Below are 16,971 nucleotides of genomic sequence, written 5' to 3' on the forward strand. Positions count from 1 at the left end.
TCAGGTATGTCTGTGCAGTCCGAATCTGAATCCAGAACGTGAGAGACTTGGACTCTATCTTCTCTTGGCCCAAAAGTGACGTGAGAGGACTTTTTGAACACAACCTAAACTTCTCCTTTTCCCTTGTCTTCATATGTGGATTGTACAAATGTCCCATACACCTGCAATTAGACAAAACACAAAAGTGTGTGAAGTATTTTTGTTCTGGATAACATAAATAGATTATTGAATAGTTTGCATTAGAAATCACCTGACAAATATGCATATATGCAATATTTTTGGTCGTATCCAAGGTAGTCATGTCCTCATCATTTTACCTCTCCAAACTCAGTATTGTGGATTCACCATCAGTTTGAAGGGGGGGGGGGGGTTAGAGTTATATTTATTCTGGCCTTTGGCCTCCCTCTGTTCATGTATATATGATGGCTTTAGCCTCCTGATAATACAAGTTGCATGTTTTCCTGACATGTATTTGCATTTGCACTTGACTACCTATTTACAATGATATAAATGCATTGGCATGCATGGGCTTAGACTCTGTTTTTGTGTCAACAAACTCCGCCCTACCTTAAATTCTATCTGTGCTTCGCTAAATGCATATGAAGATATTCTTTTAGGCCGCAAAGGCATTAAGACAATTCATGCCAAATCTATAGGTGCACAGCTATATCTCAACCAAACTTCCAGTTTTTCCACAGCTAACATCAGCTTTTTCAAAATTCACAGCACAACCAAACTCGCCGTTATGTTGTGTATTTGTTGGCTAACCCAGCATCGTTGGACTAAACACATCAAGATTAACATCCACGTATCAATAAGATTCAGATGATCTGTGGCATTAGCTACAAAAGGACAAAATACATCAGCAAAAAGCATGTTTACTTTAGAATATCGACGACACTACAGCTTCATTCCTTCTAATCCCAGAGAAGTAGAAGCTACACACTAAAATCTACAAATAACACACGCTCTCCTTTTTACCAATATATGATCGAAAATAATGTAATGGAACATTGATAATATACAAAACTACACCATTATATATCAATTACATCCGACACTAAAATAAACACAAACCATACCATGACAGTGCCAACACTTTAACATCGTGTAAATCATCTTTTTAGCTCAGCTCCAAATAGTACAGCAATCCACGAGGTCTCATGCATTTATGTTAAATACGTAATTACATGTATGGTGATCTGCACCTTTTTAGCTCGGTTCAAATGATACAGTCCGACAAGGTCATACTCTTATATTACCTCCGTCTCAAAAAGTTTGCCTTAGATTTATCTAGATACGGATGTATCTAACATAAACGTGTCTAAATACATTCATATCTAGACAAATCTAGGAAAGCTTTTTTTGGACGGAGGGAGTATTAAATATGTGATCACATCCATGGTGATCTGCACCAGATTGCACTTTGGGCATGAGAATCGCAATGGATTTCAACCACCGGAACACAAGTGGCATCGAAGCAGTCAAAATAATAATCATCCAAGCATCCCATGCTAACCAAAATCATGTACTCCTACTTTACAGGGCCCTCTTCACAACCCTTGCTTGGTTAGATCCAACCACATACATTTGACGCTAAAGCCCATCTATGTTTAATAAGATGTCAACTTGCAAACTAAAAGCATCTGGCACAAGAAAATATTTCGTAAGAATCCCAATCTGGCACAAAAAACTTATAATTCAGCACATTAAATAGCAACTCAAGTGGACTTGAAAGTCAAACCAGCTATAAGTTCAGGAGATAACACTGGGGTGCCAAAAGGAGCAAACATTATCACACAAGCGCTGATCATAATTAAAGTTAAAGTTGTACAAGAGTCCCCAAGCTCTTTTTAAGCAAACAGCACCATCTATATTAGTTGGCAAAGAACCTGAAGCAATGAGCCCAGATGATGCTGACGATATAAACACTCAGGTAGAACACAAAAAAAGGGTATCAACAATCCTAAGTTTCCACATATTATGCACATAATAATATGGAAGGACAAACTTCTTGACTACTTACATGATAAGTGGTGTTGAATTCACATCATCACATCAACCACATATTCAACTAGTAGAGAGGACAGCTTAGAAACTTAAAATTTACATGTTGCCTTTGGATTATCAGCTGAAACCATACCCAGATGACCTGTAAGAGACAAAAAAGGAGATAGAAAAGAGTGAACCTAGTGTCATCACCAAAATAGGTTACAGAGACACTAAAAATATGAAATTGCTACAGCAAAGAAGAAAAGGTTTGAAAGCCAAAAGTAGGTTCCATGAGGGCATTATTATGCCATCATGCTTAAAACCTCGTAAATTCAATAAAAAGGAATATTTTCCAAATAAGAAAATTTCTAATGATAAAATGCCAGGGGCATGTACATCAGCATTATTTACAAAACCACAAAATTGCTTCTATAGCCCAATTTATAAGCCTTTGTAAGATTATTTTTTTGAGAAAACGCATGAGCGTGCGTTTGATTTCATTGAAAAGAGAGAGTTGTAGTTACATTCCTCCTAGGAGGCGGATACAGCTTTCGAATTAATGGACATCCCATGTCTGGGGGTAATGGCTCTGAGCCCTAGTGCGCCTGCGCTTGCCCAAAGGGAGGCCTCTTCCTTGATCTTCGTTAGCAGGGCGTTCACCGATGGGCACGCTCCGTTGAAGACGCAGTCATTGCGGTGCTTCCATATCATCCAGGGGACAAGGAGGGTCATGGTACCCAGGCCCTTGCGCATGGGCGTTGGGGCGGATTGTCGTGCCGATTGCCACCAGTCCAGGAGTGAGGGCTCATTGTCTAGGGGGGCACACGGTATCCCCTCTGTCCAGAATATAAGGTGTATTAGTTTTTTTGGAAGTCAAACATGTGCATGTTATATTGTAGATATTGATGTGTTATTCTATAATCTTGGTCAAACATGAACTTTAACTTGCACAAAAACTTATGCACCTTATATTCTAAAATGAAGGGAATACCAAATTTGTGATATATTTGTCATTAAGAATTGTTAATTAACTGAGAGAAATATTAAGGCACACCAAACACTTTCCCCAGCCATCAGGATTAACAGCACGGCAGACCTAAGGCTTGTTTAGAAACAGCCATGTCTAATCACACCTCCTTTGGATGTCAATATTTGGGCTAGAAATCGATGAATTGGAATTGGCAGGAGCGAAAACCGCCGTTTGCATGTTTCCTGTCGACCACCGCCACCGTTAGTTCCTCTTTATCTCTGGTACACGTGAATCTCTCCCGGATTTCTGAATTTAGGGAAGGCTTAGTTTCAATGCCACTGATTCTTCGGCACCCAAACACTTCGACGCAATACCAACACCTTTCGAAATAAACCATGTTGTCATTTCCACAAAACCCAATTCAATTCGGACATCCAAACGGACCATTAATGAACTTAGCAGAACTACAACCTGACTCCCGGGTAATTCCAATGAGGAATAGGCCTCAAACACACATTTTCCCTCTAATTCTGAAAACCCTTTTTTCCTTTCCGCTTGACAATGTTGGTTCTGCATGTCCGCCACACAGAGGAATGTTTCAGGAGGCATCTTCACTACCGACATTATATCATCAGTGGTGCTTCAAAGATTGCTCATGAGGAGTTTGGTGACAACTACTAGGATGCGACCAAACATGCGACAAGGGAAGAAGAATAAATATCACCAAGACACCAGCATAGTTGTCCATAACATAGAAACATGAAAGGTGTAAGAACATAACAGCAACAAAAGTAGTCTCACCAATGGTTACTAAATAGACCGGCATGAACATAGGAACTGACTGATCAGAGTGCTAAAGGTGGTTTGAAGGTCCTGAGTTGGGATCGACAAGCCATGGTGTTTTGGAGATTGATCCGTTCTTCCTTGGGGCACCAGCATGGCCAAATGATGTTGATTGCAGCAATTCCTTATCAGTGCTAGCACTCACCCTCTGCAACAATGTAAGAAAGAAGAAAATTTAGAACCAAACAGTATAAACCAAACTTCTACCAGAAATTTATGTCAATGCCCTCCCTACAGGAATTCTCATCTCTGGACCACCACTACCACACACTTCGATCTCCTCCACCAGTAAGCCTCCCTCCAGTTCCTCCTGTATACTTGATCCAATCGACATGAGCTATGATTCCCGTCTCATTTTGGGCTCCATCACTCGTAAAACCCCCGCCATGCCAAAGTTCACCACCACCACTACTTCTGCTTGCGCCGTCACCACTCCGACCACCACCGACCCAATATGATCCCTACCAGCGGATATGTATTGTCGTCCTCGTCCCATTTTTGGCCTCTCCCAACCCCAACGGCAATTGCTTCAACGGCAAGCACAAAATTCTCCATGCCTGCACTAATTCCTCTGTTCTCTCTCAGACTCCCCACACACAGTAACGGTTGAAAATCGATGGCAATGGCAAAAATATATAAATGATTGAGAGAAGAGTATCATTTGCATAAATCTATACCAATTTAAAAAGAACAAGTTGCGGAGATCCAACATATCTCATACGTTCAAACGCACCTATTCAATGGTCTATGTTTCCCCAGTGTTTACCACTAAACAAGGTTAGCAACCTCCCCTAATTGATAGTATACCTAATATCAATGTCAGCACCAACCAATTAATTTATATTGCCTAATTTCAACGTGCAATTAAGATCTTGCCAAATGTTAGTGTAAATATTGCCAATTATTAGCGTGCATTGCACGTACACGATATTAATAAAACAACGGCATAATGAGAATTCGAGGACAGACTGTCATAAATTTCTCAATTTTAGTTTAGTAAACTACAATTCCTGTTTGTGAAACTTCATGAGAACTAAAAATTACTCTGACAAAAACTCTGTCGTGGATATTTCATCAGCATGAAACAGAAAAACATACCAATTTATCAGAATGTCGATTATTTGAACGGCTGTTCTCAGCAGTAGATCTTATTTGCATTCTGATTACTGGGCGTTGTTCTGCTTCAAGCTGACAAGAAGCTTCAGCTGCACGTAAACCACTAACTGAAAATTAAATGGAAACCATGATGTAGTTCCCAAACTACAAAAGGTGTTTAAGGGACAATACCAATATGATTCGAGAACCATATGTTGCAAGGTCAACAAATACACGTGATACTTCCAAGTTGCCAAAATATCAGGAAAACAAATCCCAATGTACATAGTGTGATAGCAATTACAAATTGTCATGACAAAAATGTCCATCTGTTTGCTGTGCAAAAATAGTTATTTTTTGTGTACACATATAGTTGCTATATTAGCCACTGATACCTTATGCATCACAATAGGCATATGTTAACTTCTTTACATACAATTGATACTCCATATTGTACATCCAAGATTTTTTTTTTTGAAAAAACTATCAGTGAGCATTCTAAAAGTAAAATGGAAATTCCAACTGATCATGAAAGATAAATACCATAGTTCCAAAAATGTGTATGAACATGACCGAGAAGTATTTTGCAAGGCATTTGACCAGCCAATATTTTAGGACTTCTTAATCAAGCATATAACTCACTACGGCAAGGAAAATTGTAGTGCTTATACAACAAAATTTCTACCTTGGTGTTTGTCCATATTCTTTGCAACCGGCTTGCTACTTACACCAGGATCTTGCTGTAATTGGCAGGACAGAGGGAGAGAGAGAAATCAGTGAAGGCGCTAAAATAGGGTTCACAAACACTCCCTCTTATTTTGGATCAGAGGGTAGAAGGATTTTCTATCAATAATTACCACAGAACTCGTTTAAGGTTCGATGGTGTAAAGTTCCCAAAAATCATGAAACAAATACTCAACATCACACCTATAATATAAGATGATCCAATGGTGGGACTGGGAAAATACAACTTTATGTGCCTTGGGCGAAAAAAACTAATAGTTGAGTCAGTAGCGAGTTCAAATGTTTGCTATTTTTGCCAAGGGCACAAAAACTCATATTTTCCCAATCGGTTCGTTGGATTCTGTTATATCACTCGAGTGATGTTCCCGTATTTGTTTCATATTTTTTGAGAACTTTTAAACCATTCAAAACTCAACGAGCCTTAACAGGTTCCCCAGAAAGCATTGATACAGACAATTTTACCTAGTTTTGTACTCCCTCCATTCCATATTAGTTGTCGCTCAAATGGATGTATCTAACACTGAAATACGTCTAGATACATCCGTTTCAGCGACAACTACTCCCTCCGTTCCTAAATATTTGTCTTTCTAGAGATTTCAGTAAGTGACTACATACGGAGCAAAATGAGTGAATCTACACTCTAAAATATGTCTATATACATCCGTATGTGGTAGTCCATTTGAAATCTCTAAAAAGACAAATATTTAGGAACAGAGGGAGTACTATGGAACGGAGGGAGTAGTTTAAGATGCATTAGTTTCTAACAATATTTCATCGTCATAAAAGAAAAATGAAGCACATTATACCTGTTGAGCCTTCACCTTCTGGGTTTGCTTACACTTCAACAACGTCCAGTCAAAGACATGATCGAATTGGTGCCCTGCAGCCGACGAAATAATTGAACAATCCTTGAACAATTGCATGCATATCGTAGAATATAATATAAAGATGACACAATAGTGCTCCTGAATGCTATACCTTCACGGTCCGACAGGTCTCTAAAGAGCCGTCGCAGAAAACCGTAGTCTGGCCGTTGATCAAATGTCAATGAATGGCAATAGTGGAAATAAGAAGCAAATTCCACAGGATGGGTTTTACACAAAACCTGTAACAAGAAAATCCATGAGAAGTCTCCAGCAATGGCTTTAAAAAGCAGAAAGACGTTTTACAAATCTAAAACATGTGAGCTTAAACAACCTCGATAGGTGTTGAAAGCTTCTTCTCACTTATTTTGTCATATTTCTGCTTCTTTGTGGCAGCTTTTAAACCCTGCCAAGGAAGACTGGAGAAAACATATACGAAGTTACAGAGATCATATATAAGGAAAAATCAGTAGTCGCTCTTCTCCTAATAACGACACGGATTGGGTGTGTGTTTGACAAAAGTACAGGAGGTATGTCAAAATAACGATCAAATAACAAAAATGGTAATACAGTGCATACGTACACACACGTGCGCGTGTGCACACACACACACATACGTACAATACATACATGCATACAACCAGGTGTATTTACACCCATGTCTTTCATACATTTTAGGTAGAGGTACGCATAGTACAAGGGGAAGCCTTGGCACAGCGGTAAAGCTGTTACCTTGTTCGAGCCCTCAAAATAGCCACTTGCAGAATTGTAGGAAAGGGCTGCGTACAAAAGACCCGAAGTGGTCGGACCCTTCCCTGGACCCTGCTCAAGCGGGAGCTATGGGCACTGGGCTGCCCTTTTTTTATATGTACGCATAGTATGTGGCATACAAGAACACTTTTGGTAGTATATATACAACTTTTTAGGTAGTATATGTACCATTTCTTTAGTACTAGCACAAATGCCCGTGCGTTGCAACGGGAGAGAAAATTGATGCATCGCTTGTGCTCGTGCGTTTCAACAAGAGAGAAAACTGGGCTATAATTAAATTGAGAATCATATATGCAAACATAAAACATATGTTTCATATGAAGAAAACACCGGTTCATGAAAATGTACACCAGCGCAGTACAATAATATCAAAATGGTTTATCAAGAATTCAAAACAACGTACTATGATAAAATAGTGGAATCCTAGAATCCCAATGCGTAGCACAGTAGAACCCTAAGCCCAGGGTGCGGCCAACTTTGGCGGTTCCGCCGTCCGAGCATTGATAGTGTTTGTTTTAGAACTGCTGGTGGCGCCGCAATTAGCATCTCTTAGCAATTTTTCCATCGAGACACTTTTTTTCATCACTTATGATCTGTTGGAGGTGTATTTTAGCCTCAAGTGAGGAAAGAATGCAGTTTCTTAGCCCAGCTATGCTTTTAGGGCTGCCGTTGAAGATATAACCAATTTTAGGGCCATGCTTATAACATTATCTTAGGCCTCGTCTCTTTAGGTATTTTATTATTGTACCTATCCATGCAGGCATGCAACACAAAGTATGTTGAATATAATTTAAGGCATCGTGCAACATGCATTCCTTTGATTACGATGAATCCGCTTAATTTGGCCACACCGTGCCAAAAAGTGCTTGCAGCTACCGGGCTCCATGGCTCTTGATATTTGAAATTTTTGAAGAACATACTTCGGTTGCTAAAAAAATCTTAAATCAAATACGTGAATACAAACACACATTCCTAAGGCCCGGTACAAATCTGAAAAAGAAATACTTTTTATTTTGAGAAATACAAAAAAGAGAAATTTCTGACAAAAATGGCACCTCTTTTCTCTTATACATTGTCAGAAATTTGTTTTTATTTCTATAGCCCAAAACAAAGCGAGATTTATACCAAAACTTGCCACGGGCATTGGGAATGTGTATATGTACCCTCAGGAAAAATTTCATATTTTTCTAAACCTCCAAAACACGAATTTCAAAATGTTTAAATATATAGAGCAACGGCCTTCTTCCTACCGTGCGCTCTTCTTCATAATTCTTCCTAGTTCCCTATATGGACGAATCCATTTAATTTGCCTGCACCATGCGACAGCCTTCCTAATTGCTTTAATCATGGGTGAATGCCTTAATTTATGGATGCCATATCTTAAAAAATAAAATCGGACGCCATATGCAGGAGCCTTCCTTCCTTTTCTTCATATTTCTCGTGGGTTGGCCCACTTAACCCCTAAGGCCCAGCGCCCCCACTACTCACTCTAACCCTAGCCCGATCCCCCAGCCTCCCGATCCCATCTCCTCCTAGCGCCATCACAAACGGAGGGGCAGTGCCCAACACGCCTCGATCCCGCTCGCCGCCACCCTCGGGCGTTCGTCACTCCGGCGAGGCCGCCACCCCTCCGACCTCCACCATCATCTGTTCGCTGCCTCCTTTCTTCCATGCTCGTCCTCTTCTCGTTCTTCGCCCGGACGCGCACCTCCTGCTGCCTCTGCCCATGGGGCCGCTGCACGGCTCGGCCCCGTCCGACATCACCCCTCCGACCTCCACCATCATCCGTTCGCTGCCTCCTTTCTTCCATGCTCATCCTCTTCTCGTTCTTCGCCGTTCTTCGCCCGGACGCGCACCTCCTGCTGCCTCTGCCCATGGGGCCGCTGCACGGCTCGGCCCCGTCCGACATCACACCAGCGCCCTGTCCGTCTCTTTTCGTCAGACATGAACTCGGCTGCACCTCGACACCCGCCTCTTGCTGTGTCACGCGACCACCATGGCCAATTTCTGCTCGCCCAAGCACCACGTTGGCTTGATCTGGATCACGGGTTGAATAATAAAAATGCAAGGACCTTTTTGTAAAAACAGAACGTTTTCTCACATACTAACTTAAAATAGAACTGCGGTTTGATTACTCAAGATCACAGGGACCTTTATGTAAAAACGCCACGATGGTGAACCCGAGAGACTCAACCCGTGCTTTATTATTAGGGAGAGATTCTTTAGTATATACTGCTGTATACATACAAATATGCAGGTATTTCCAACATATACCAAAATTATGGACTCACTTCCAATTTTTTTCATGTAGCTTGCTTTGGAAATCTAAGATATAACATACTCAAAATGGTAAGGCAACTCCAACGCCATGCATCAAAGTGCCCGTAAACGTCCGGGACGCGGTCCTAACACTATAGGCCATCCAACATCGTGCACCAAACGTCTGAAATCCCACAAACCGAAAGCAAAGCTGGGGAAGGTTTGCGGGCGTCCGGACCTCCGCCACGTAGGCCTCTGACACCCCCGGCCCACACAAAACCCTCTCTCTCTCGTTCTGCTCCAACCGCCACTATGCTCTTCGCGCCACATTCATGCCAGTCCATAGCGGACATGACCTGTCACTGCCACATGTCAATCACTCCATGTGCGCTCACTCTCCTCACCACGTTAATGTCGGTTCAAAGCGGACGTGACCAGGCATGACAACAGGACGGCATCCTACCGCATTCAAGTTGGTCGTCCGCCTACCCAGCATTGACACCGGCGTGGCAAACAAGAAACCAACTCCAGGCGAACGCATTCAAGCCGCCGCTCTGTCGGCCACAACACAAACTGCATCACGTCCAAGCCCCATCGCCGCCGTCTGAGCCGCCGAAACACCGCCTCTTCCCTTCTTCCTTCTTCGACCTTCGCGAGCAATGGCCGGGACCCGGCGTGTGTGGTGTAAGACACTCTCGACGCAGCGTCGTGACAAAATCAAAACCGAGATGGACGCATGGCGTCCTTAGCACGCGGCCAACATTATGGCGGGAGAGCCTTCGAGCTCTCCTGAGGAGCTCGGATGAGGACATGGCGATGAAGGAGGCAAAGGAGGAGGAGCAGTCGCCCGCGCCGGTAGCTGGGTTAACCATGGAGCAAGCGGAGGAGCACTGCAGTCGCGTCATGGCAGAGCCAATGGAGCAGGCGCCGCCGATGTCCGCGTTCCGGATGCTGCAGGAGGAGCAGCAGTACAACCTGCTGCTCCTCTCAAAGCACCAGTTGGCGGCCAGATTGAGGGCGAGCAGGTGTCCAATCAGTTGTCGCAACCATGGTCGTGAAGGATCCAGGCTTCGTGGACATGCAACGAGTGGTTCTCGAATCCATGTGCAGCGCCTACACCATCTGACACGAGCGGTGGCACCTCCGCGTCATGGAGGCAGAGCGCGACCGCCTCTTCAACCAGATCGCGGCGGAGGCGGCACAGGCAGTGGCAGACGCGACCGATACCAACATCAGCAGCTCCACGTCGTTCGCGCCGCACCGCAACAACCGCGAGGCCGGACTGTCTGGCTCAATGATCAATCTCACCTCTACCGGCGACATGGAAGGCCGGGCGGACTCTAGCAAAGAGTAGTGCGTGGGACACCTGCCCACGGCCGACAAAGAGTAGACTAGGGTCAGATCCTTTTGCTATGTAAAAGAATCCAACTATTAAATGAAAACTAGTGTCCGCTATTTTATTTGGTGCGCCAGGTTGGATGGTCATCCCCTATCCGCTGTTTACGGACGTTTGGTGTGTCCGTTTTGGTGCACGGCATTCAAGTTACCCTTTTTTGCAGGAAATTGTGAGAGCTTTATTCAAACACAAAAGCATTCAAGTTGCCCTTAAGTAGTATATATATACTACCACATGGTAGTATATGAGACATGGGTGCAACCACACCCGGTAGTAGGATGTATTTTTGGCAAACACATACGGTCGTTGGTTTTGGTGTTGCAAGGGGCTACGGTGACTCAACCACAAAATGACATAGTCCTAATAGATGAATTCAGTTTTAAAAATAATAGATTGAACAAAGAACTCGGTACCACATATATTAAACTATCTTAATTTTGCGTTCGAATTTATCTTTTATTTGTTTGGCATCCTGGCATTACATATGTGGTCTTGGTATGTTTAAATCAACATCAAAACAAACCGATAATGATGACAACACAGGGATCAGATGTAGATAGGCCTACATTGCTACTTAATAGCAACACATGGTTCACAATAATGAACATGAATGCATTCCAGATGTATAGGCCTACATTGCTACGTAACACAAAGATTTCAATAACGAAAATGGCTACAATTGCAGATATCTTTTACTCGGTGATGTACATATAATTTGTCCACAGAACAATCATACCTTCCCCTTAGAAAATACAAGAGAACATATCCAATGGACTCCAGATCATCCCTTCGGCTTTGCTCTGGTATGTGGTAACAACACTAATTTAGTGATACATGTCAAAAGATAGCAACAAAAAACATTTATGGTAGTGTCCCAGCAAAATAATGAGGCCAGCATTCAGGCATCTAAATTAGTAGTATATACAGAAATAAAAGGCCATAGTGCTCACCAATCCCAAGATGAGTGTTGCAGCTTGCATAGCGAGCTGTGCCAGTCAAATTTTTATTTTCTCTGAAAAATGTGAGTATGTTACGAATACTCAGACAACACATGGAATACCACAAAAAAATGAGAAGATCAAATAAACAAGAAAAGCAAATGCATGATAGTTCTACATGTATTTTGGTTCTAAATTATTACTAATTCACCTATAGGGTATATGGCGATTCGTGGTTGAGTCACGGTATCTCTTGGCAAGTCCGAAGTCAATGATGTAGACCTAGGAGTTGGACCATAAGTTAAACATAATGAATATATATGGCATAACTATCAGCGGCCAGCTTGTACAGACCTGGTTAGCTTTCCGACCAAGGCCCATAAGAAAGTTGTCGGGCTTGATGTCCCTGTGCAAGTACCCCTTAGAATGCAAAAACTCTATTCTTGTTATCTACAGTGGTAAATAAGTAATCAGCCATAGCCAAAGAACTATGACAAAATCAAATCCAGACAACATATACAAACTCCACTTCAAAAATCAGTGTATGAATATATAGAACGTAAAGTAAAAAATAGTTGCAATCAAGCATGGTTTCAACATGAAAAAAAAAGGCGGAGCAATAAAACATAACCATGAAAGAAAAATTGCAAGATAACCAAATGTTTGTTGAGGTAAACTGTACACCTGATCTCGAAGTAGACTAACAACTTGTTTCAAAAAAGCGATGCCTAGCCTTTATCTTTTGTTGCAGATTTTCATCTTAAGTATGAGCTACAGATAAGAGCACTATAAACAAGTCACAGACAGAACTCAGCAGAAAAAATTGAAAACAATCACAGCTGCAACACCGACTAACCACTAGGAAAAAGAACAAAGAGAAGAAAGCTGTGTATGAGCTACAGAGTAAAACCCTTATCAACAAGTCAGAGACAGAACACAATAGAAGAATTCGAAAACAATCACAATGTATCACCGATTCACCACTAGGAAACAGAAAAAAAGACATGAAGACTGTTTTTTCTTATTACCATCTGATCTGCCAACATCAAAACTGTCTTCAGTGAGAATCTCCGGCCACAATAAACAAACAGATCCTCAAGGCTTGGCCCAAGCAAATCAATAACAAGAACATTTTCTTCGCCATCAATGCCACACCATTTTATGTTTGCAATACCAGCTACAGCAATCCACGAGTACCAGAAGTTACCACCTTAGCTACGGTTCAGCAGTCGATGCAATAAGAAAATAATCACGGTTTAAACACATACTCCCTCCCTGAAGAGCATTATACAGTTTGGCCTCGTATAACAATTGGGGATGGTTGGTTTTGCTGTTTTCCTGAACAAAGCAATGAACATAAATCAGAAGACAGTGGGACTGCAAAAACCAAATAAATGCTATTGAACTTTTTTATCAACATAAAATGGGAGTCTTTTATCAATGCAAATCGCTTCAAGTTATAAAATGTTACAAAATTATTTCATTGCTTGCTTCTATATCTAACTTCTAGTATAGAATTATGAAGAAATTATTGTGTTTAGGATCAAGCCAGAAATAAAAGTGGGAAAAAACAAGATATGGAGCAGGCAAACCCAAGAGTGTCCATGTTAGAACAAGTTCTCTCACCAGGATACACTCACTGTTCCTCTCATACACACATGCACACATGGAACTAGTATGAAGCTCTGTAGGATTATATCATTAGCAACAAGCTTATATAGCAAAGGATGGCATGCATCAATATTTATAGCCTGAACAAACCGATCTTACTACCATCTACTGACTTAATAGCTAAGCCAGGACAGATCTTTTATTGGTTTCTGGGTCCTACTGCCATCTATCTACCTCAAAGTCAAATCAGATTTTGCTTCTCACTTCTGCCTGTTGCACTGGATGGATGTCTGTACTTCTAGCTGCTGCTCCTTGCTGACATGAAAACCTCATGCATAGCTAGCTAATTTTGCATGCCATACAGCATCCAGATAACTGATCATGACAAGATTAATACTAACAGTTAATTATGTGACTTCAGAATGGCCTTGGGAATAAGATAGACGTATTTTACTCAAAATAGAACCTATGACACAACAATACATTGCAGAGAACATGAACAGAACATGAGATACGCCACTATTCATTTGAGAAAACATGAAAAAAAAAGATGAGAGATTTGCCACTACTTATTAGAGAAAACATGAACAGAAGATGAGAGATACACCACTACCTGAACCCAGACAACAACTCAAAATCACACCAGACCATGAGCATGTTTGTTCTATAAAAGGTGCTTTGGGCGTGTTTGGTTCCCTGTGTTGCATCTGGCTCACACCCACCATGCAAAATACAGTTTGTTTCGTAGGCTGCACGTATACCTGGGCCTGGCCCAATTGATGCAAAAAGGGTCTCCGAGCCAGGCTGAGCGGAAACGCAAGTTTTGGTCGTTTCCCGGATCCAGGCTCGCGTTTGCATCCGCGCGTGCAGCGAGACTCGTCTCGCAATCTCGCCCCCCACGCGATTTGTCCGCCACTCTTCCACAGCCCCCCTCTCTTCTGCGATGCCGCTAGATCCACCGCACCATTGCCTCTGCCCTTGCCGCCGGCATGGCTCCTCACCACCGAGGTAGAGCTTCTCCTCCTTCCCTCCCTTTCCCTCCTGTTCCCGTGCTTCTCCTCCCCCCTCCCTCTCCCTCGTGCCCCCCTCTATGTCTTCTCTATCCAGCCCCCATCCACCGGAGCAAGGCCTGCTTCGGCCACCCCATCCACCGGAGCAGGGTGGGTGTGAGCCAGAGGTGCCAGGACGTCTGTCGTGCTGCATCAAATAAGAAGCAGCAACAGGTTGTGTCGCAGCCATGAAGAAGCTTGCGTCCAATCCAAGAAGCAGCAGGAGCGGAGCTGACGTGCCCATCCAAGAAAGAAGCAGCCAACGAGGCTCCACCGGACCTAGATAATATAACCGTTTGAGGAATTTTTGATAAATAAATTGAAACTTGAGTTTTGGTTCAGATTTCAGATAAGATTTATTTTGAGGAATTTCTAATGCAGTCTACCAAACAACATCTCTCATGCACGCATACCGTACATTTCACCAAACACTCATCTCAGCTCATCCTTGCATCATCTCAACCAGGCTAGACTCAGCCAGGATCCTCCATGCGATGCAGGCTATAGCCACCTGGGCAACCAAACACGCCCTTTATGCGCCACTACTTATTCGAGAAAACATGAACAGAAGATGAGAGATACACCACTACCTGAACCCAGACAACAACTCAAAATCACACCAAACCATGAGCATGTTTGTTCTATAAAAGGTGCTCTATGCGGTACCTAGCCACTGGACAGGAGGGAACTGCCACAACTTTGGTTGTGCGCCCTCCACTGGAGCCTAGCCCAGTGCACGTAAAGCAGAGGAAGAGGCAGCAACAATAATAGAAACCAAGCAGAGAAACTTGTGAATTGGGAGTGAACCTTAAATATAAGCAGATGATATGGCCCGTCCAGCCCAGGAAAAAAATATAAGGACAGCAAGTGTATTATCATGATCTAGAGCTGTTTCATCACATGTAAAGGCCAATTTGTGCTTATTAACGGAACATTTATATGTTGGTTGCTGTATTAAATGATCCCTGTCCCTGACAGTAACACAACACTTTCCTCTTTTATGCTGTTATTATAGTTCAAAGCAACGCAGTATCTGCATAATCACTGAATAGACCACTATGGCGGGAACAGTTAGTTCGAACCATAACACCATTCCCATTTCAAAATATTACTGTGTACTTGTGTTGCAGAAGCATCAAGCAAGTCACAAAACAGCGCACCCTTCCTTCTAGGCAGAAACAACCCATAACCATGTGAATCCATGAAGTAACTGAAATAGATGTGTAATAAGTGCTACTTAACCCAAAAAAAAAACTTGAACGTTCTGTATACAAAGCATATAAAAATAAACACAAGGAACTATCTCCAAAAAGAAAACCAACCAGCAAGGAACAAGTTCTAAGTTTCTAACCCATCAATCTTAGCATAAACTTGAACTGAAAATTAACACTCCTATATCAGGGCATTTCTAACATGCACAGCAATGCGCCGGTTAAAATATATATCTGAGGAGCCCAACGGCTACATCTTCACGCAACTAGTGGCAATAGACGCCGCATAATCCAAACGGATTGAAGAAAATACAAAGCAAGCGAGGGAGGAGGAGCTCACGATCTTGACGGCTACAATCTCGTACGTGTCGACATGCGTGGCTGCAGACAGGAGCGAGATGACACCAAACCCCATCAGATCCATTAATTAATCCAACCACGGAGAAGGAAATCGAAGGATAAGGAATCAAGATCGAACCGAGATATATCTCCCCGAAGGAGCCGCTCCCGATCTTGCGGCCCAGCTTGTACTTGCTACCGACGATCCGATCCATGCTCGCTCGGGGACGCGTAGGCTAGGAAGCTAGGGTTTGGAGTTTGGGTGGTAGGAGTGGGGCAAAGAAGCGGCTGAAGCTTCTATAAGGTCAGACAGGGTTAGGCCACCTCTTACCGGCTGGAGTTCTTTTTGGCCGCAGCTTAAAACAACTCCAACAGTTCCGCTGTTCAGGGTAAGTTGAAGAAAAGAATCAACTTAAAAAAATCCGGTAAATTAGTCTCAATCTCTCGTCTCATGTTTACCAGAAATATCTTTCACATAACAGGCTAGAAAGGGTAACTTCAATTGGCCGACCCAAACGAAGAAAATCATTTGGGTCGTACCAGACGGGACGAACCCTTTACTTCGCTATGTCATTTCTATCAATAATGATAATTTGGCACATTTTCATCAAACGTAGCAAATATATTTATCTAAAAAAATCTAGCATTTTTTTCCATTTAAACAAATAAAGAGGCTGCCCAACTCGCGTCCAAGAGGCTCCCTCGATTTGAAGCTTCGTTGGCCGTTTGATCTGGGTGAAATTGTTCTTCAACTTCATCTCGTTCGTTCGATCTTCGTTGTTATTTTTCTCACCGCGTGGTTGTTTCCAGGACCAATGGCCGATGGGCTCGTGCCTTGTGTACAGTAGATGATACTCCGCACGTTGTTGCGGGAATATTTGCAATACATT

General features: G+C 42.5%; 1 protein-coding gene across 4 annotated transcripts; it reads right to left on the reverse strand.

Moving 5' to 3' along the window:
• Positions 1-1,099: 1,099 nt before the first annotated feature.
• On the reverse strand, positions 1,100-16,450 carry LOC125513396 (casein kinase 1-like protein 3). 4 transcript variants are annotated; one of them, XM_048678507.1, is made up of 16 exons: positions 16,221-16,450; positions 16,083-16,123; positions 13,140-13,209; positions 12,900-13,048; positions 12,226-12,321; positions 12,083-12,153; positions 11,884-11,945; positions 11,670-11,733; positions 6,842-6,926; positions 6,623-6,749; positions 6,451-6,524; positions 5,586-5,640; positions 4,904-5,028; positions 3,764-3,953; positions 2,027-2,152; positions 1,100-1,646 (listed from the first exon to the last, which is right to left on the reverse strand). In XM_048678507.1, the coding sequence occupies exons 1-14, from the start codon at positions 16,294-16,296 to the stop codon at positions 3,816-3,818; spliced, it is 1,233 nt and encodes a 410-aa protein (XP_048534464.1). In that variant the 5' UTR covers positions 16,297-16,450; the 3' UTR covers positions 1,100-1,646; positions 2,027-2,152; positions 3,764-3,815. The 4 variants fall into 4 exon arrangements, with proteins under 4 accessions (XP_048534464.1, XP_048534467.1, XP_048534463.1 ...); XM_048678510.1 differs by lacking the exon at positions 1,100-1,646 and having other exon boundaries at positions 1,770-2,152; positions 4,904-5,010; XM_048678506.1 differs by lacking the exon at positions 1,100-1,646 and having other exon boundaries at positions 1,770-2,152.
• Between the last annotated feature and the right edge of the window lie 521 nt (positions 16,451-16,971).

The sequence above is a fragment of the Triticum urartu genome, chromosome 6 (assembly GCF_003073215.2).
Source record: "Triticum urartu cultivar G1812 chromosome 6, Tu2.1, whole genome shotgun sequence".
Classification (NCBI taxonomy): Eukaryota; Viridiplantae; Streptophyta; class Magnoliopsida; order Poales; family Poaceae; genus Triticum; species Triticum urartu.

Excerpts from the sequence above, each read along its gene's own strand:
- LOC125513396 (XM_048678507.1), bottom strand. The coding sequence starts at position 16,296 with ATGGATCGGATCGTCGGTAGCAAGTACAAGCTGGGCCGCAAGATCGGG. Across the intron at positions 6,927-11,669 it reads TTGTATTTTCTAAGGGGAAG|TCTTCCTTGGCAGGGTTTAA; the intron begins GTATGATTGTTC and ends TGTTTTCTCCAG. Across the intron at positions 5,029-5,585 it reads GAATATGGACAAACACCAAG|TTAGTGGTTTACGTGCAGCT; the intron begins GTAGAAATTTTG and ends TTTAATTTTCAG.